Raw genomic sequence first — 21,883 nt, forward strand, 5'->3', positions numbered from 1 at the left:
GCGGCGGCATTGTGAAGCCTATGTGACTGCTTCTGGTCGAACGTTCGAACACCTTCTGTAGCATGGCTTTTTGCCAATGTAAAACTTGTCATTAAAATGATTTCTGTTACACTAACGAGTTTCTGTTTCTGTTCTTTTACTTTGCTTCTTTGTTCACGCGATCTCCCGCATGACGAAGGCATTTCGGACCCTGCAATGCTATGTGATTCTGATTCGTCTTTGTGCCCCCTACACCTTCTGCAAGTTTGTCGCACTGGTAGTGAATCACCCTGTGTGTGTGTGTATATATATATATATGTATATATATATATATCTCTTTTTTTTTCCCACACAGAGGCTGAAATTCAGTATACGGTACTCTTCATGTTACGCTACGTAATGAACAGAAGGTTGCGTGAAGGATGTGAGCTGAGAAAAATAATTATAATTAGAAGGGAAAAAATCACTTATTAGAGGGGTCATGTTTTTAATCGATTTTCATTTTTGTTTAGTGAAAAAAGGTTAGGTTTTTTTTCTTTGAAATAATAATAATAAAAATACATACTACTTTTATATGTATCCCATGTATTTTTCTTCTCTGCCAACAAGAGAGATTAAATAATATAATTAAATATATTTTTCCGCAAAGTGAGTTTTTTTTTTTCTTAATAATTCTTCATTATTTGCTATTTATTTGTAAAATTATTAACAAGAATTATCAAAATTGCACTTAACTTGTAGAATTGCTTTCAGCATTTCTACAGTCAGCTTCATTTTTGTTGACGTCCACAGCGTATTTCATATTTACTATCGAGAAAACTCGTTCCGTTGTACCATTGGTTCCTGGCAAACATAATGCAACTGATGATTTGCATTATGTTTATCATTACGTATGGAGGCTACATGTCCAATCCGGGACATTTTCCGATACAGTTTGCAATGCGGGGCAAACGACTGAAATCCGGGACTGTCCTGCATAATCTGGGACTTCTGGTCACTTTACTTATATGCAAATTATGTGTTTAATCTAAGGTGAAATTCACATTTCTCCTCACAAATAGCATGTATCCAGCTGTTTTGATCAACAAATTTATCCCAATTTTTGGTATTTTGAGGCATTGCAATATCACAATCTGCAACAATAGAATTGCTGATGCTGTAACAATCGTACTGCTCGTAAATGCATTGAAAAAATGAGCAATAGTTAAAACAACTATAACTAACAGGGTTATATGAATAATACTAGTTGTTTTCATCAGAAAACAACTAGTATTATTTGCAGTATAAGCAGTATAAGATCCATGGTGTTTGAAGCCGGAAAATCCAAGAAATCCTCACGCCTTTGGTCACTGTCTGGCGTTTCAGCAGAGGAGAGCAACAAGATTTGTGAGGGGGAGCAAGACAGTGCTCTTATTAGAAAAGGCTTCGGTTTTGCAAATTGCAGACATCTGGAGACTGGGTAGCTGTGAGGAGATCTGATTGAGGTGTTTAAGATTTTGAATGGATTGAGTAAGCTCATTGCCAATGAAATCCTTCCTCTTATTCAGATTACATGCATAGGGATCATAAATTGAAATTGGGGAAAGATGATTGCTGGTCAGGTGTGTGGAAATTTGCCTTTAGTCAGAGGCGCCTCGGTAGCCAGGTGGGAAGGAGCAGCAGTGCGCAGCACACGCTTCTTGATTAGACCAGGGTTCAAGCCCGTCACCACCAAATAGAGAGGATGTGGAAAGGTCGGGAATGACCACTGCATATCCCAGAGCAATATGGCCTTAGTTGCTAATGCTCCTAAAAAAAAAACCAAACAACAAACAAACCTTTAGTCAGAGTGTCATTGATTGTTGTAACAACAAAGTATTATGTAGTTTAGACATGGATAGGTTGGATAAATTTTGTGTAGAACTAGATAAATTGTTAGAGGGAGTTGGGCAGGTGAAATGGATTTTTTTGGCTGATGCCCTATAAGCTTTTTTCATCTTTTTTGCATCATTTGTCACCACTACTACTAGAAATAATGTATCACAATTTATTTCTATAGATTGCTACTCTTTATTGCTATTTATTTTAATAGCAATCATAAATTTTGTATATTAAAAAAAAAAAAACTATAATGTATAACTAACATAGCCATGAAGTGGTTTTCCATTTTTTTTTAGTGAGAAATATGTTCATACACACATACTATAAAAAACATATATACTATGTAATGGTAGTGTTGTTGAACTTTCCTTCTAACCTGGCAGCAGGTCTGCTACCATTTGTTACATCAGTTTATTTATTTATTTTTTTCATATTCAATCACCCCTATTCTAAGCAGCATTTCCAGAACTTTCACTCTGAATAACTCATGGACACTTCCAGACTCTGAATGAATATTCACATTCTGGAAGTTTTATTGAGTTTTCTGAAACTCTTTGGAGATTCAGGTAGCTATAGTACCAGGCTACAGTTATAATCACTGCAATGTCTATGGCAGTAGTGGTGAACCTTTACTGGCCTGCATGCCAAAATAAGCTGAAAGAAAGATGTAAGTTTTTGCGTAGTATAGGGAAAAAACTGTCTAAATTTAGTGAGGTATGCAATTATAAAAATCTAACAGTACTTGAAAGTTTTTAATGAAAACTTTCTTGCTGTATAATTTTGTGCACAATAACATTACAGATTTTTCCATTAGATGTGGTTGTTAGACCTTAAAACAGATAGCTCTTTAAATAAAAAGTGGATGAATAAATTAATGACCTGATTGGTTGCCACATGCCAGTATATTTTCTTATGCTTTCTGCTACTGGTATGCATGCCTTTGGTTCTCCATTGCTGGTTTATGTTATATTAAAATGGTATACGTTTGCTTTTTATATTAATGTAGGATGATCTCGATAGTAAGCTGAATGCTTTGATCAATAAAGCACCATGTATGCTTTTTATGAAAGGAACACCTGAGGATCCTAAATGTGGTAAGTATTCCATATCCTACTGGTGAACACTCTCTCCTTGCAATTTCTGTCCAAGCATGCCTGCATGGTTATATGACAGAAGTAAGCTCAGTTAAAAAGGACTCTTTCTTTTTTTTCACAGAATCACTTGCAGAGATTCTGTGAATAAAGATTCTGTGAATAATGTATAAAGGTCTTACAGTTTTGGTTTTATTTTATATGAGATTTAATTACACTACTCAACATGATTTTTACCTCCATTAAATCATTGGTTGTTTCTGGTCATGTTTTATGTATAGAATTAAAAATCAATCATAAACATTTCTTATCACATCTCAGTTCTAAGATATAGATAGATAAATAACTGGATTCTATACGAAGATATCATTACTGTTTGAAATACAATTTTTAAACTTATTAACTTTTGGTTGGTTTTGTTTATTGGGCTAAAAGTTAAACAATTACATCATTACTTGCAATATAGTATATTTTGATGTACTCTTCCAGACAAGTCAGTATTTTTATTAATTTTATTACACCATTCAGCTGTTCAATATATAGTGTATGATAAACTGTGCTACAATAATTCAACTTCTTTTCAAATTTACCAATTGCTTTTACTGTTTTTAGGTTAATGCATTGTTAAAATGGTGAAGACAAAGCACAGAACTTGTATCAATCACCCAGACAACTTCTGCTATGTTTGTGGACACTTAACCCCAAAAACACTGGGAGGAAGAAGCAGCCATTATCAACCCACTGCAGGATGGAAGCCTCCTCAACAATTCATGTTGAGGGAAATGGACCATAATCTGTCAGATTATGGTCCTATCGGTGACCAAGAAAAAAATTGGGCTCCACATATCTGTTATATTACTTGTATAAAGAACTTAAGGCTGTGGTTATGTGGCAAGCAATGGCGCCTCCGTAGCCAGGTGGGAGGGAGCTGTAGTGCATAACCACCAAATACGGGGGATGCGGAAAGGTCAGGTAATGACCACTGCATATCCCCGGAGCAATATGGCCTTAGTTGCTAATGCTCCTAAAAACCAAATAACAAATATGGCAAGCTGAGAGCATTACCCTTTGCCATCCCTGTGGTGTGGTGCGAGCCCAAGAATCATTTCGATGACTGATATTTCTGCATGACAGAAATAAAAGGTATTTCCAAAAAGAGCAAGCACTGCATCAAATATCCAAATATCCCATCAGCAATTAGGCCAGTAGCACATGGTAAAGAACTACCAGTACCCGTGCCACCAAAATTTTGGGGTATTGGAAGTAGGGATGAAGATACAGAAGAAATTGTTTTACCAGATGTTGCGGAACCAATGTACTTCACATGATTTGGACTACAAGCCAGAAAAAGAAAAGGCCTCAGACTACATTGAAAAAGAATTAAGTGACTTGATCAGTGACTTGGGCTTACCCAAAGAGAAGGCTGGATTACTCGGATCCAGGCTACAACAGTGGAACTTAATTGCAAAGGTACGAACAGTACAATATACCGTAAGTGAAATGAAGAGTTTTTAAAGATATTTTGCAATGGAAAACAATGTGTGTGTGCAAATACATTGTTGGTCTTATGCACAAACTGAACATTGATCACAGTACCTCTGAATGGCATTTGTTCATTGATGCTTCAAAGCTAAGTTTGAAATCAGTATTGTTTCATAATGGAAATACTTTACCATTAATTCCTGTTGTTCATGCTGTTGGTCTGAAAGAAACTTACGATAGTATGTCCCAGATTCTTGCTGCCATACGTTACAATGACTATGGTTAAAATTTTTGTGGTGATTTCAGAGGGCTTGGACTGCTTGTTGGGTTGCAAGGTGGTTTCACTACCTTGCAACCCAATAGAGAGAGAGAGAGAGAGAGAGGGAGAGGGAGGGGGGGGATAGATAGATACTTCCCCCTTTACACATCAAGCTTGGACTGATTAAGAATTTCACCAAGGCACTAGATAAAGAAAGCAAAGGATTTGCATATTTACTGAAAATGTTTCCAAATTTATCTCATACAAAGCTGAAGGAAGGAATTTTCATAGGTCCTGAAATAAGAAAGCTTCTAAAAGGTGAATTTCAAAGAAACCCGAATGATGTTGAACTGGCTGCATGGAGATCTTTCAAGGCTGTGGTACAGGGATTCCTCGGAAAGAGAAAAGAAGAGAACTATGAGCAACTGGTGACAAACTTGCTGAAATGTTATAAGAACATGGAGTGCCGAATGTTATTGAAAATGCATTTCCTTCATTCCCATCTGGATTTCTTTCCTGAAAACTTAGCAGATGTAAGTGATGAACAAGGAGAGCTCTTCCACCAGGACATATCTGCAAGGGAAAAACGATACCAAGGTCACTGGGACTTATGATGGGAGATTACTGTTGGTTCCTTAAACTGGAAAGCAGTCTGGAGTATAAAAGGAAATCATTGAGTGGGAAACATTTCTAAGTAACATATATGTGTAATGATTACAGCTATGTATGCTGATATTGTATAAAAACAAGGAATTTAAAAAAATGCGTACATCTTTTGATGTAGACGTGACAGAAGTAAAAGATTTATATTTTCATAATCAGGACATTAATTTTGTTCAGAAAAACCAACTTTCAACCCAGAGGTATGATGAAAAAAAAATTGTCGATTAGTGTTATTCGCAATTTTTTTTTTTCATTATTATTAGGGAAGCTCATACATATATTATTACCACTTATTCCTCACTCCACATGCTTTTTTTAGGTCAAACATTATTTCCGATTTCCTGTAGTATAAAATTAAATAGGTTCACTTCAAAAACCATTTAAAATGAATTTAAAAAATTACCTTTAGAAAGTATTCCTCAGAAATCCTATATTTCCTTAAATCTTGGGATAGAGGGAGAAAAAAAATCATTTTTTTTTTCCTTTTCTTTTTTTGAAAAAGAGAATATGGGGAACAGAACAGAAATTTTTATTTTGCAAAAAAAAAAAAAAAAAAACAAATAAAAATAAAATAATAAAAAGTCAAGTAGTTTAGAAGCCCTGTTAACTGACTGCTTAACTGCCTTGCCTGATTAACCAACAATCTCCCACCCCTCTTTAAAGCACACTGTCTGATGCCCATGGGACACTGTGACTTGGACCCTCGTATGGTAGCAACTAGTAGGCCAGTGTAGCACACTGTGCTCACTTATTACATATGCTTCTCAAGAGGTCATTTGGATGTTTATTCCAAACTGCATTTGCACCACTAAAATTGTTATTGTAATTACACTATATAATTTAATTAAATATTGCATAAAAATATGAGCTTTAAAAGAGAGATGTTTGCATGAAAAGCTAAGTTGGATTCCCTGGAAGGACTTCACAAAATAACTTTATAAACAAAAAAAAAAAAAAAAATGGTTTTGAATTACAAGAGGGTATAATAAGTTTTTCCCTCTACCTTGTTCTGTGTATTCAGTAAAGGAAATGTTTTATTGACTATATGACTTGTTTATATAGTAATATGCTGGAAGGTTCATTGTCTATCTCTTATGTTTCTTTTGTTACAGAGCTAAATATGTGGCAGTGTCATTATGGATAAAGTTGAATATTGATTCATTATCAGATTTATGTTTTTGCAAGACAAACAGCTAAGGACTATCCACGAAATGATGTCCATGTGGGATATCTGTCCATCATATGACGTAAAAACACTGGTAGAGACAGTTCAGGTGTGACCGGGAGAGCATCCACGATGAAGAAAGGAGTGGGCAGCCATCCATATCTCAGTTGGTGACTATGGTTGAATCATGGATACATCACTTTGATCCAGAAACAAAACAGGTTTCAAAACAATGGAATAATCTATCATCAACTTCCAAAAAAAAAAAAAAAAAAAGGCTCGAGTGCAACCATCTTCAGGGAAAGAGTTGCTGTTAGTTTTCTGGGTTGAGATGGGCATTATTCTCATAGATTACTTGGAGAAGGGTGCTACCATAAATGCACATTACTATATCAATGTACTAAAGCAATTATATGCTGAAATTAAGGAAAGGTGACACAATGTTCAGCAAAGGCATGCTGTTGCTTTAGGACAACACATCAGCCTGCCTACCTACTGTCGCAACCTACTCACCTTGCCCAGAATTTAGGACCTCATATCCTGTCACTCCTGACTTATTTTCTCTACATGGCACCTTTTGACTTTTTCCTCTTTCTGCAGCTAAAATCATTTTTATGTGGAAAGCATTTTTTTGGCAATGCAGAATTGATTTCTGTGACAGAAGCATTTTGAGAGCAAAGTGTTCTTTTACAACGATGGAATAAAGAAGTGCTGCAAAAGGTGGAAGAAAATGTGTTGCATCTATTCCTCTTCCTGTGAATACATGGAGAAGTAACAGATGTTCCAAATCTCAATTTTCTGGGACATGTAGAACATGCTCAAGGGAAAATATTTTGATTAGTCCTGTCTCAGTACAGCATAAAAAGATAGCATGGGACAGTACAGAGCAGTGGAAAGTACTGAAGCTTACAATGGCAGGTACAAGTTGATCTGTAATAGTGCCACATATGTCAGGGAGGCCAAAACCTGTATGATAAAGTACTCGCTAAGAGAGCATACAATGGGTACAAGGAATCTTTTGTGTATGTGAATACAAGAAAGAAGAAGGTAATCAGATCAGACTCTTGTGCACTGGGTGTGGGAAAATCTTAGCTTATGGTGTCTTCTCAGTGATATTCAGGAATTTTTCTCGCAGGAACAAGGTGATTAACCCATGTATAAGGCAGTGGTCAGCCACATCTTGAGTACTGTATACAGTACTCAACGTGTGCAGGCCTCATTTTAGGAAGGATGCAGAGCTGCTGGAATGAGTATAGAAAAGGGCAACGAGATTGGTGAGTGGAACACAGGATTGCTCTTACAAAGAAAGGCTTAAGTTCTCAAAATGCAGGGGCTGGAGACTAGGCACCTGCTAGGTGATCTGATTTAGGTGTATAAGGCCTTGAATGGTTTGAGCATGCTCAGTGTTGATGGGATTCTTCCTCTTTCCCAGATTAGTTGCCTGAGGGGACATACTTTCAAAGTGAGGAAAGACAGTTGTAGAATAGATGTGCGGAAATTTGCCTTTAGCCAGTGTGTGGTTGATTACTGGAACAAACTTCCATGTGTCATTGTAGAAGTTAAGAGCTTAAATAAATTAAAGGCAGAACTAGGCAAACATTTGGAGTGAATGCATGGTGAAATTGGAAGGTTTTTTTTTTTTTTTTTTTTTTTGGCTGATGCTGTGTATAAGCTCGCTTTCTTTCATATGCCTCTACTAATGCTTTAACAATTGCCCAGCAGTGAGCCTGACAACATTAGTCTACAAAGAGCAGTGTCTGTTGAAAGCACCACTCAATCTCTTCTCTCAATCCATCCCTTTATCTATGGCCTGCCCTTAATGCTACACTGCTCCTGTTTGTACAGCATACTTTTATGTGCAACTGTATCAGAAGCTTTCCTGAAATCCAAGTTTATGATATCAAAAATATTTTTTACATTGAATACCTAATAATTAATGTTACTGAATCATAGTACACAATCAGATTAGCCAGACAAAATTGCCCATTAACAAATATATGCTCTGACTGTAGTATCTCCGCACTCTTGTATATATTACTTCTTTAACTAGTAGTTGTGTTATTTTCCCCAGAAATCAAGAAATCAAGCTAATAGGCGTCTAATTATTCATGACACCATTTGCTCCCACTTAATTGGGGATACATTTGCACATCTCTAGTCCAAAGGGATTTCTCCCTGAATCCGGGAATAGTCTCATAATCATGGCTAAAAGTTTGCTTACCTCTTTTACTGCCTCCTTTAATATAATTGGATTCGTCCCATCCACCCCAGATGCCTTTTTTTAATGTTTAGTTTTAACAATTTCACCTCCACTTTCCCATCAGTTATCACAAAATCATGTGATTTTGAGATAATTGACAGGAAAAGGGAACTCCCTGTTAGAATTTGGTATACTGGCATCCTCAACCATTTGTGTGTGAATGTAGGTGCAAAATACCTATTCACTTTATGCACAATCTGGGTATGATCATTTAATCCATTCTTATTATCTAATGGACTAGTGTGAATCATCCCCTTCTAGTGTTTGCATAAGTAAAGACATCTTTGCTGCTTTTCTTTACATTCTTTGCCACAGATTTATCATAATCTGCATTAGTTTTTCTAAGCTCTTTTGTGACTTGATTGCAGACTTTTATATTTACTGTGGGTCTCTGTATCACCTAATAATTTATATACATAACATGAATTTTTCTTAATTTCCATCTCATTAGTTCATCTGGCATTCATTTATATCTATGCCTTTAACTGTATTTCTTAGTTGGGATAAAATGCTTAGTAGCTTCTATAATAACATCCTTGAATGCTTCTTATTTAGAATTTGCTATTAAGTTAAATTTACTCCCATTACATAGAATTTAAATTTCTCTGGGACTGCAGTAGTGACCTTTATAAAAGCAAAATCCCTTTCCTTTGCTCTTTTGAGTAGTTAAATGTTTAAGTAAATCCCACATCAGTACATTGTGATCCCTGCCACCTAGTAGGTCTTTTTCTGTAGATTCTTAATGGAGGAATGGTCACGGCTGATAGTCTTTTTTTTTTTGGTAGTTGTTGGCGCATAGGCTTCTGTGGCCATAATGCACCTCCCAAGGTTTTTGCAGTACTTTGATCCAAGCCCGAGGCGGGAATCGAACCTGCGACCTTTGGGTTGCCAGGCAGGCACTTTACCCACCCGGCCAGCCCAGTCGGCAGGCTGATAATCGTATCAAAATATTTCTTTTTCTTGTTGTCTCTTTAACATACTGGTGTAGGAAATGGTTATTCAATAAATTTTGAAGGATTCTTAGAACAGTATATTAGTTAACAATATAAGCTATGCATAGTGGCAGTATATTTCTTTTTCAAAACATATTTTTTCATTGTGTATACTGTAGGCTGTTTCAGCATTTGAATATAGTTCTCCATAATTCTTTTCAAGTTTCTCCTGCTGTTTTGTGTATTTCCTGGTTGGCTTTCAGTCTGAATGTTACATATTTGAACTGTTTATTATATAAGTGTAGGGCTCAACTGCCTCACTCACCTTGCCCTAAAGTTGGGTCTTTTCATTAAAATAGAAAAAGAAAAAAAAAACTTGATTTTTTTTAAAATCAAGTAATGCCTGATATTTTGAAAAACTATTCTTTTAAATTAAAAAAAAAATTGCCTCTTTTAAAATCTTTGGTATGTGTTTGTTTTGGTATGAAGTTCATAACTTGGGATATCTATGCCCCTCACGTATAATCTGAGCAAGAGGAAAAATGCTAATGGCATTCATCCTTTTGTGCAGACTTCACACATGAGGAGCATAAATTCAATTTGAGGAAGGATAGCTGCAAAATAGATGTTTGGTAGTTTGCCTTCAGTCAGCTGGTGGTCAACTGTTGGAACAGACTTCCATGTGTTGTGTGGAGGTGAGTTGTGTGAATAAATTCAAAGAAATTCTAGACAAATTGTTTGAGGGGATGGGTAAGTGATATAGGAAGGGGTTTTTTTTTTTTTTTTTGGTTGATCCTTATAAAGCCACAACGAAACCTACTAATCACCTGAACAGCTTGATACAGAATTTCTGTTTATTGTCGAAGGATGATCCTGATTACAGAATGCAGTAAAGTGTGTGAATTTTATTTGATTTAAACTACTTACTACTGCATTGAAAATCTCCCTGCAATCCTGTATTATTATATGGAGTGAAGTTCTAATTGTTCTTTGCATATTGCATATGATGGTGCATTATTTAGAAAGAATACTTGATAGCACTGATGTATACTTGTTAAGACAATTTTTTTTTCTCTTCCAGTAGCTTTGCATTTCTGAGGTACAAAAATTTTTTAAATAAAATAAAATGAGAAGTTGATGATGTTGTGAAGCATATGTCATCTTTTAGATGCACAAAGGGTGATATTGTTGTACACGTTGACACCAATGACATTAAGAGCAGGAGATCTGCAGATTTAGGATTAAATTTTAAAGTGTCTGCACTTTCAAAAGGGGGGATCGAATTTTAAATTCACAAAGGGGAATTGAAGTCATTTTAACTTCTGTTCCAGATAAAATAATGGAGTCACTGGTTAAAGATGCATTGCGGGATCATCTAGACAAGACGGCAGCAAGAATTCAGACACACCATGGGTTTGTTAAGGGAAAGTCTTGTCTGACAAATTTGATAGGATATTATGATGTAGTTACAAAGGAACTGGATGCAAAAAATAATTTTGATATCATATATTTGGATTTCAGGAAAGCTTTTGACACTGTTTCGCATGGAAGACTACTGTACAAATTGGAGAAGAATGGTAGTAAGGGTAAGTTGTTACAATGGATAAAAGTATGGCTGAGTGGGAGAAGACAGAGGGTGGTAATCAATGGGTGCTGCTCTTCTTGGACTAATGTTATTAGTGGAGTCCCACAGGGTTCGGTGTTGGGTCCACTGTTGTTTTGTATATGTATCAATGATATTGATGGTATATATCAGGCTTAGTGACAAAGTTTGCAGATGATACAAAGGTTGGCAGGGTTTTTAATGACAGTAATGGCAGTGTGCTACTGCAACAGGATCTAGAAAAGTTAGGCAGATAGTCTGAGAAGTGACAACTGAAGTTTAACATTGACAAATGCAAAGTACTGCATATGGGTAGAAGTAACCCCAGAGAAAAGTACCAACTGTGTGGTACTTCACTTAAGGTGGTATGAAAATGAAAAAAGGAGTAATTGTCCAGTCAGATATGAAGTTTTCTGAGCAATGCAGACAGGCTGCCAGGGCAGGTCATGGGGTTTTGTCAATGATATACAGGAATTTTGCTAGCAGGGAAAAGGAGGTGATTGTCCCTCTGTATAAGGCAATGGTCAGACTATGCCTTGAGTACTGCGTACAGGTCTGGAGGCCCCATTTTAAGAAGGATGTAGATTTGCTTGAGCATGTACAGAGAAGGGCAACAAGATTGGTGAGGGGAATGAAGGGATTCTCTTACCAAGAGAGGCTTAAATTCTGCAAATTGCAGCGGCTGGAGACTAGGCACCTGCGAGGTGATCTGATTGAGATGTATAAGGCCTTGAATGGGTTTGAGCACGCTGAATTCTGATAGGATTCTTCCACTTGTTCAAATTGAGAAAGACAGATGTAGAATCGATGTGCGGAAATTTGCTTCTAGCCAGCGGGTGGTTAATTGCTAGAACAAACTTCCATCTGTCTTTGTGGAAGTTGATAGGTTAAATAAATTTAAGGAGAAACTGGACAAACATTTAGAGGGAATTGTTTCGTTAATTTTTTTTTTTTTATGGCTGATGCTGCATAAGCTCTTGCATCACATGCCGCCACCACCACCACTACTACTACTACAGGAGATATCACCAAATTTTCAAGATATCCATCCTGTCCATTGTCAGCCACTGGGAAAATTGTAATAAGCAACTCTCACTCTAATCAAGATTTAATTGATTAAGTTGCCATGTTAATTTTGCAGATGATAGATGAAGGCTGGGTGGCTATTGACGTAAATCAGGGTATATATTTTTCTAAATCCTCTTGCTCTAATGCAACACGATCTAGAAAAATTAGGCATCTGGGCTGAGAATTGGCATTTGAAGCATTAACACTTACAAATTCAAGGTGGATAGCAATAATCTCAGAATAACATACCAACTATGTGCTGTACCACATAGAATTAAGATAGAATAAGAATGAAAAACCTATGGTAATTGTGCAGTCAGACAAGCTGCTAGGACAGTTTATGGGGTTTCTCAATGACAGGAATTTTGCCAGCAGCAATATATATAAATTCAGTAAGGCTAATACCCTGGTATAGGTAAGCTAGAAGGGTTTATGTAAATTAAGATATAGTAATAACATATAAAAAATGGTATATATGGCTTCAATAAAAAATCTAACAAACTCAATGAAACTGGAGATAAGTTTTCAAGGGTTAAAAGTTAGATATGAAGGAATCAAAAATACCTTTTCTGTACACCTTGTCATGAATCTAGACACCAGGGTCAAGGTCAAAAGAAAGTGACAAGCTTGACAGAGTTGTTGATGAATGAAGAATCATTAGCATTAGCAGAGGCATATGATGCAAGAAAGCAAGCTTATTCAGCATCAGCCAAAAAAAAAAAAAAAAAAAAAAAAAACCCACTCCCATTTCACCCCTCCGTTCGTTCGAAATACCTGTCCAGTTGAGCTTTAAATTTGTTTAGGCTATCAACTTCAACAACCAGTGATGGAAGTCGGTTCCACCAACCAACCACCCGCTGGCCAAAGGCAAATTTCCGCACATCTATCCGACATCCGTCCTTCCTCAATTTGAATTTATGCCCTCTGAGGTGATTATTCTGAGAAAGATGAAGAATCCCATTGGCATTGAGCATGCTCAAACCATTCAAAGCCTTATACACCTCTATCAGATCACCTCGCCGGTGCCTAGTCTCCAGACTCTGTAATTTGCAAAACTTAAGCCTTTCTTCGTAAGAGCAACCCTTTGTTCCATTTACTAATCTTGTTGCCCTTCTCTGTACCCGTTCCAGCAGCTCTACATCCTTCTTGAAATGAGGCCTCCAGACCTGTATACAGTACTCAAGATGTGGCCTTACCATTGCCTTATACAAGGGAATAATCACCTCCTTATCCCTGCTAGAAAAATTCCTGTATATCATTGACAAGACACCATAAGCTATTCTTGCAGCTCGTCTGCACTGCTCAGAGAACTTCATATCTGCCTGCACAATTACCCCCAGGTCCTTTTCATTCTCCACCACTGTCAGTGTAGTACCGCAGAGTTGATACGTTGCTCTGGGGTTACTGTTTCCCATATGCAGCACTTTACATTTGTCGATGTTAAACCTCATTTGCCACCTCTCAGCCCATCTGTTCAACCTGTCCAGATCCTGTTGCAGCAGCATAGCGTCAGTATTGTCCTTAACGACCCTGCCAACCTTTGTATCATCTGCAAACTTGGACATTAAACTTGATATCCCATCATCAATATCATTCATAAACACCGAAAATAACAACGGACCCAACACTGAACCTTGAGGAACTCCACTAATAACATTAGTCCACGTTGAGCAGTGTCCATTGATTACCACTCTCTGTCTTCTGCCACTCAACCATCCCCTTATCCATAGCAGCAATTTGCCTCCAATGCCACACTGCTCCAATTTGTGCAGCAGTCTTCCATGTGCAACAGTATCAAAAGCCTTTCTAAGATCCAAATATATAATATCAAAGTTATTCCCTGCATCCAGTTCTTTTGTGACTACATCATAGTATCCAATCAAATTGGTCAGGCAAGACCTGCCCTTAACAAAACCATGCTGCGTCTGAGCTATAACTGAATTCTTGTCTAGATGATCCTGCAGTGCTTCTTTAACCAGTGCCTCCATTAATTTACCTGGAACAGAAGTTAAACTAACAGGTCTATAATTACTTGTGTCAGCCTTTGAACCTCCTTTGTGAATTGGGGTCACATTTGCACATCTCCAGTCCATAGGTACCTCCCCTGAGTCCAAGGAAGCTCTCATAATTATGGCTAAGGGTTTGCTTACTTCCTTTGCTGCCTCCTTTAATATAACTGGATAGATCCCATCCACCCCAGGTGCCTTTTTTATGTTTATCCCCAACAATCTCTCCTCCACTTTCCTCTCAGTTATTACAAAATCATCCAGCTCACTGCCAATGTTTACTTTACCTACATCATTCTCCTTCCTGAATAACTCCTCATGCGTGAATGTAGATGCAAAATACTCGTTTAGATTGTTAGCCACCTGAGCAGGATCCTCAACTGTTGAACCATCAATATCCAGTGGACCAATCTGATTCATCCCTTTCCTTTTCGAGTTCAAGTATGTAAAGAACTCTTTTCTGTTTTTCTTTGCATCCTTTGCCAAGGATTTTTCATAGTCTGCCTTTGCCTGCCTAATCTCCTTTGTGACTTGGTTACAGACCAACTTATATCTATCATAGGCTTCCATGTCACCCATTAATTTGTATGTATCCCATGCATTTTTCTTCTCTGCCACATGTCTCATTAGTTCATCTGACAACCATTTAGGCCTAAACCTTGAACAATATTTCTTAGTTGGTATGTAAAGCCTGGTAGCCTCCAAGATTAGTTCCTTGAATGCTTCCCATTTTGAGTTTGCTGTTGGTAACATCATCAGTTGGTCCCACTGTATAGAATTTAAATACTGTCTCAGACCATCATAGTCGCCTTTACGAAAACAAAAACCCTTCCCTTTACCTCTGATGGTAGTTACCTCCTTGAGTAAATCCCACTTCAACACACTGTGATCACTGCCACCTAGTGGTTCATTTATCTGCAGGTTCTTAATGCATGAGGAATCACTACTGATAATCAGATCAAGAGTATTGCTCCCTCTCGTTGCCTCACGAACATGCTGATGTAGAAAACAATCATCCAATAAATCCACAAAAGCCTTGCTAGTGTGCGAGTGACCAACCCACAAATTCCAGTCAATATCTGGGAAATTAAAGTCCCCCATTATAAGACTCTCTGATTTACTGGCCCACTCTATTTCCCTGTACAATATCTTATTATACTCATCAGAGTCATTAGGCCTATAGCACACTCCTACTCTCAATTTTGATTTCCCTATGCTTATGTCACACCAAACTGACTCGACGCTGCCCTGTCCATCGATGTCGACTGGCTTCACTTCCTTGGACTTTATGTGTTTCTTAATTAATAGCATAACCCCTCCTCCCCTCCTGTCCTGTCTATCCTTTCTATACACATTGTATTCCCCAAATTCCAGTTCCGCATTACTTATATCTGTGTGACACCACGTCTCTGATATCCCAACAATATCTGCCTTTGATGTTTTGAGCAATACCTCAAATTCATCAAATTTATTTACCAAACTCCTAGCATTGGTGTACACGCAGGTATACATGCACCTGTTTCTATTCTTAGCTACCCTAACACAACCCATGTGTTTACTTGTACCGCAATGACTACCAGCAGTCTCTGAAATATCCTGGATCCTGTTTTTCAGACTTCTGCTCATTTCAATAGAAGCAGTGCAAGAATCACTTCCACCTCTGCCACTGGCTACTGTTAATCTATTAGTCCTTGTATCCCCCCCAACTAGCAGTTTTCCGACCCACCTAACACTGCCTCGACAGCATCAGCAAAAATTCTTGCACCCTTTCTATTTAAGTGTATCCCATCCCTGTAGAAGCAATCTCTCCTGTTAACAAGTACGATCAAAGTTATTCTGGAGATTTAGACTGAAGAGTTGCACTGTCTCTAGTAATCTTGGGTAGAATTCACCATTGTAGAATGTCCTAAATGTTAAGGAAGTCACTTTTGCCAGTGATCTGAGTTACAAAACACTGAATTACAAACAGTAATCATAACTATTTCAGTTTTTCTGCACAGTTAATGATGAGATGACACAGTAGGATATCCAAGTTTTAGCATTTAAGCATCATATAGCTCTTATACAACAGGATAAGGAGGTGATTATCCTGTTGTGTAATGCAACTTAATTGGGAACGGATGGTTGCAGGATTAATGTATGGAAGTTTGCCTTCATCCTGTGGATAGTTGATCATTTTATTATTATTAGCTATATGGTGCAAGGAAGCCTGAGGCTTATGCTGCGCGCGCGCGAGAGAGAGAGAGAGAGAGAGAGAGAGAGAGAGAGAGAGAGAGAGAGAGAGAGAGAGAAGAATGATGATATCCAGCTCAGGACCCTGGGTGTGCCAAGCCCATACTCACCAGATGTGAGCCCCTGGGGATATTGCTAGTATTAACTTCCATCTGCTGTTATAGAAATGGGTAGTTTGAATGAATTCTAAGAACTAGCCAAACTATTAGAGGAGATGGAAAAGTGATGTGGGAAGGTTTTTTTTTCTTTTGCTGCTTGGCTTGAGTTGTTCATGGGTAGATCCTGTTTTCAGTAAGTAATAGCTTATTAAACAAGGACAGTGGTTATTTGATAATCCAAGTTTTTTTTTTTTTTTTTTTTTTGTTTCAGTAACCTCCCTATTAGGCCTGGTGGTAAATATCAACCAAAAAATAAAAAAAATAAAGAAATATATACTTAAGTTTGATATATTTATTAAATTTAGTTTGTAGATGTCAGTATTCTTCCAGTTTGTTTTTGATTGCATTGTTGATTGTATTAGATTTGGAGAAATTTGGCTTAAAAAAATTCAGATGTGTCATTATTGGGTGGAAAAAGTCCATGTGCCCACTGCCCTTATTAGATTTGTGGGAATAGTGATAAAAGTCTGCTAGAAATACCATAAGTTCACTGTGGTATTTGCATCATTTAATTTCAGTTTAATTTCATGTTTTTTTCATTGTGTTGTTAGTTGTGTGACAATTTAGAATTCTTCTAAATGTTTCATTAAGGGCAAGTTGCTGCTATGGATAAAACGATGGTTGAGTGGGAGAAGGCAGAGCGGTAATCACTGGACATTGTTCTTCATGAACTAATGTCATTAGTGAAGTTCGACAAATAACTGTACTGTTCGACACAGTATAGTTATTTGTTGGTGTTGGGACCATTGTTGTTTTCTATATTTATCAATGATATTGATAATGATATTTATCAGTGATATTGATGAAGGCAATATCACTCAGGATAGTGGAAAATGAAAAAGGCCTGGGGGTAATTGCACAGTTGGATATGAAGTTATCTGAGGAATACATAAAAGCTGCGAGGACAGTTCGTGAGGTTTTGTCAGTGATATACAAGCATTTTGAAAGGCTTCAGTTCTGCAAATTGTAGCATCTGGAAATTAGGCACCTGCAAGGTGATCTGATTGAGGTGTTTAAGGCTTTGAATGAATTGAGCAAGCTCAATTTATTCAGTGCTGATGGGATTCTTCAGATTACACACATAAGGGGCACAAGTTCATCACAGTCTAAAAAAATTATAGGTTTAGAGTGCAGAAGTTTGCCTTTAGCCAGCATGCAGTTGATTGCTAGACCAAACTCTCATCTGTTGTTGTGGAAGTTGATAACTTAAATTCAAAGAACTAGACAAACAATTTGAGGAAATTAACAGGTGAAATTGGAAGTACTGTTTTTTTTTTGTTTTTTTTTTTGTTGATGTTGTATAAGCTTGCTTTCTTGCATCATATGTTATATGTATGTTATAACCAGTTAAGGATATATAGAATGCTTTCACTTTTCTTTTTGTTTGTTTGTTTGTTTGTTTAAGAGGGGATTATAGGTAGTCGAGTAATAGTGATGTATACTATTACTGACTGAAAATGAGAGAGAGAGAGAGCGTGTGTGCGCACGTTCTCTCTCAATAATCAAACCACTGGTTTGCTCAACTTTTTTTAAAATTTAAATCCTATGGATTATGTTTTACAGTATAGTTATTTGTTGAATATCAAATTTTATATATATTTATATGTATAGTATGAACTACAGCTGTAGTGCTCAATACGTTCTACGTTGATATCAATATTTGTAAAATAATAAGAGAAGTTTACCTCAATATAGTACATAGAACACTTCCATATGATACTGTCCAGAAATTAAAACGAAAAAATCGAAAAACTTACATTAGAGTAACAGATAATTAAAAAATAAAACTCAATTTAACACAATTAAAAATCAATATAATGCAACTAAAAATAATAAAATTAATTAAAAGAATTAACGAAAAAATTGCAAAACAATTTTTCTTTGCTGAAGCTGACAACGCTTTTCGACCATATGTCGTAATCACAGGAATGAAAATTACTAAATATGGTTGCGCATGAAACTTAAATAGGGATTATTAGTCTTCGCGCATGTGCGAATGATCTCCCATGAATCGGAAATCAGATATGGCCGACGAACATTAACAGAATTTTCTTGTAATTTAATTTCTACGGTTTCTGCAATTAATAGTCGCGTATAATTACGTTGGACAATAAGTATTTTGACCTCATTAAATAAAAATGTTTTTCGTTAATGGCGTGAAAGGCTAATTCTGATGCTGCTGTTCTCGCTCAGCAGCGTCAGAATTAGCCTTTCACGCCGTTAACGAAAAACACTTTTTTATTTAACAAGGCCAAAATACTTAGCATCCAGTGTAATTATATGCGACTATTAATTGCAGAAACCATAGAAATTAAATTACACAAATTCTGTTGATGTTTGTTAGCCATATATGATTTCCGATTCATGGGAGATCATTCGCACATGCGCGAAGACTAATAATCCCTATTTAAGTTTCATGCGCAACCATATTTGGTAATTTTCATTCCTGTGATCACGATATACGACCGAAAAGCGTTGTCAGCTTCAGGAAAGAAAAATCATTTTGCATTAATTAATTAATGCAAATCGATTTAAAAATTTAATTTAAACTTTTAATTAATTTTCTTATTTTTAATTGCATTAAATTGATTTTTAATTGGGTTAAATTGTTTTTTAATTATTTGTTAATCTAATGTAAGTTTTTTTTTTTAAATTTTTTCCTTCTTTAATTTCTGGAGAGTATCATGTGGAAGTGTTCTACGTACTATATTGAGGTAAACTCTTCTTATTATTTTACAAATATATATATATATATATATATTATGTATATAAAATGCTCTCTCCTTCGGTCACCATTGACTTTCAACGTCTTCTGGTCCATGCAGACTGTAAGTTTTCTTGTTTTGCCCCATCTCTTTGATTTCATATTTCATTCTTCTTTTCCACAGGATTCTATCGGCATGAACTTATTTATTTATTATTATTTTTTATTTTTATTTTTTTAAAGTTTATTTATTCTTTTATTCTTCCTTCTGGTCTCTGTTGGGTCGGCTATGATGTATATGTATATTTTTTACGTGTACATCATAACAGAAACAGCGACCTGGCTTATTGCAGTGGCTCCTACGATTTTTGCTGCTGACCCCCAGGTGAAGTAGTTAAAGTCCTAGGACCCACAGCTTTAGGTATTTACAATAATTATATTTACTGCATTTTATTTCAGGTAATTTGTTTTTTAGCATACAGGTTCTCCCAATTCTTCCATGGTTATTACACTTGATAGCTCAACTCCCCTACCAAATACACACATACACTGATAATTACCTTTTTGTCTATATATATATATATATAATATTATTTATTTATTTTATGTAAATGCTATCATATATATAATTACTGCTATATTTATTTTATAAGTGAATTCTATAACTTTTCTTCTGCTGTATTAAAACATCACTGTTCCTTATAGGGTTTAGTAAGCAGGTGGTAAACCTTCTGGAAAACCATAATGCAGATTACAGATCTTTCAATATACTTTTGGATGAAGAAATACGACAAGGTGATTTGCTTTCCCTAGATATTTTGTTTTATGGATACAAGGTTTATCCTTGAAAGTATTCACTTTAGGTCTGATCAAAAAGTAGTTTTAAGGTTTTATTTATTTTAGTAACTGTGAAGGTAGACCAAAAATATGATGCAAAATGATCCATCAAACCAGTAATAACCAGTATGTTGAGTTTCATGTGATTCTTAGGTCATGACTTCCTCTGTTATAGTCAGTGGATTTGAAAACAGAAAAAAATGTGCATAAAGTTTTGTCTGAAGACTAGGAAAAGTGTAATGGAAATCCTCTTTAATTTGTGATGTTTCTTTAACCATCTCATTAGTGAGTTTGCCAACTGTACTGCTGACTTTTTAGAATGAATTTTTTTCATAATATTTTAAAAATATTATAGAAATGAAAGCTTTGTACCTAAATGCTTTTAAATATTAATTCTTTTCTTATTTTGACCTGATTGTGTAACATTAGAATTAAATTATTGGATTTTCGAGCAGAGTTCTTGTGCACATCACATATGAGGGTTATCAACAGATAATGCACACTGTGCTCATACTCCTCACTCCATATGCCTGCACACTGAAGTTTATCAGGATAATAATTTGAAGTTTAACATCAACATTTGTATGCCTGAACCAGAGCTTTGCAATGAATGTTGTAAAGAGGCTTTTAAAAATGGATGGTGATATTGCTTCAGGTTAGAATACAGGTTTTGAATCAATGGTTTTTTTTATCTAAATTGAAACTTTATTGGTCAAAACAGTGACCACAAATTTATAAATTGTTGCAGGAAGCATGCTGTGAGTCAACAGTAGGTCGTAGCATGATTTCACATTGGCTCAAAGGTTTCGTCAAGGTTGGATTAGTCTTGAAGACAAGCAATGCTCAGATAGACCAAGAACATCTATGGACAACATGTTACCAGTTAATTACTACCGTTTTAGAGGAAGATAAATGAATGACCACTGAGAAAATGGCCAGTGAATCTGGAATACTGAAATTACGTGTTCATATCAAAGTGTTAGAAAAATGAAAGGTCCCAGCCAAATGGGTCCCACATTTGCTGCTAGTTGAACAATGAGTAAAGTGTGAAAAAAATTATAATACAGTTACCCCCCATAGGGTGAAGAGTTTTTAAAGCACTTTTGTCATTAATTAGTCATGGAATGCAATTGAAGTAACAGTCAGCTCAGTGGAAGCAGTCACCTTCACCACACCCTCTTCTGAATTGCTAGCAACATTCAACGGTGAAACAAATAGTTATCATGGCCTACAATTATAAGGGTATAATTGTTGCTGATCTTGTGCACTTAGAAGACACCATGCAACATTTCTTTGTCAGAAATTATGCCCAAAAATTGGTCAGAAGTGGCAGTAAGGGGTCAGGAGGGAGTATGAGGCTATTACCGTGTTAGCTAAGATTTTTGCAGCTACGGCAAATACTAACTTTTTATATATATTTAGTCGTTTTATTGGCTTAATTGTTATACTAAATTATTTTCTATAAGTAGCTTTATAGTCCTAGTCAAGCTCCTTAGTTTATTTGAATTTAGATAGTGATTTTGAAAGTTAATACTTAGTGTCCGTGGATCTCACCATCCGTAACTTGCCGCCATTGTTATACGA

At 36.2% G+C, this 21,883-nt stretch overlaps 1 protein-coding gene across 1 annotated transcript in view; it reads left to right on the top strand.

Moving 5' to 3' along the window:
- Positions 1–21,883, top strand: part of Grx3 (Glutaredoxin 3) — a 238,271-nt gene that overhangs the window by 125,201 nt on the left and 91,187 nt on the right. The window contains exons 5-6 of the mRNA XM_090373419.1: positions 2,846–2,933; positions 20,168–20,257. Of these exons, the coding sequence (XP_090229545.1) occupies positions 2,846–2,933; positions 20,168–20,257 (178 nt within the window). The remainder of the gene's footprint in view (positions 1–2,845; positions 2,934–20,167; positions 20,258–21,883) is intronic.

Source organism: Mastigoproctus giganteus, chromosome 5 (genome assembly GCF_048544385.1).
Source record: "Mastigoproctus giganteus isolate SK-2022 chromosome 5, ASM4854438v1, whole genome shotgun sequence".
NCBI lineage: Eukaryota > Metazoa > Arthropoda > Arachnida > Uropygi > Thelyphonidae > Mastigoproctus > Mastigoproctus giganteus.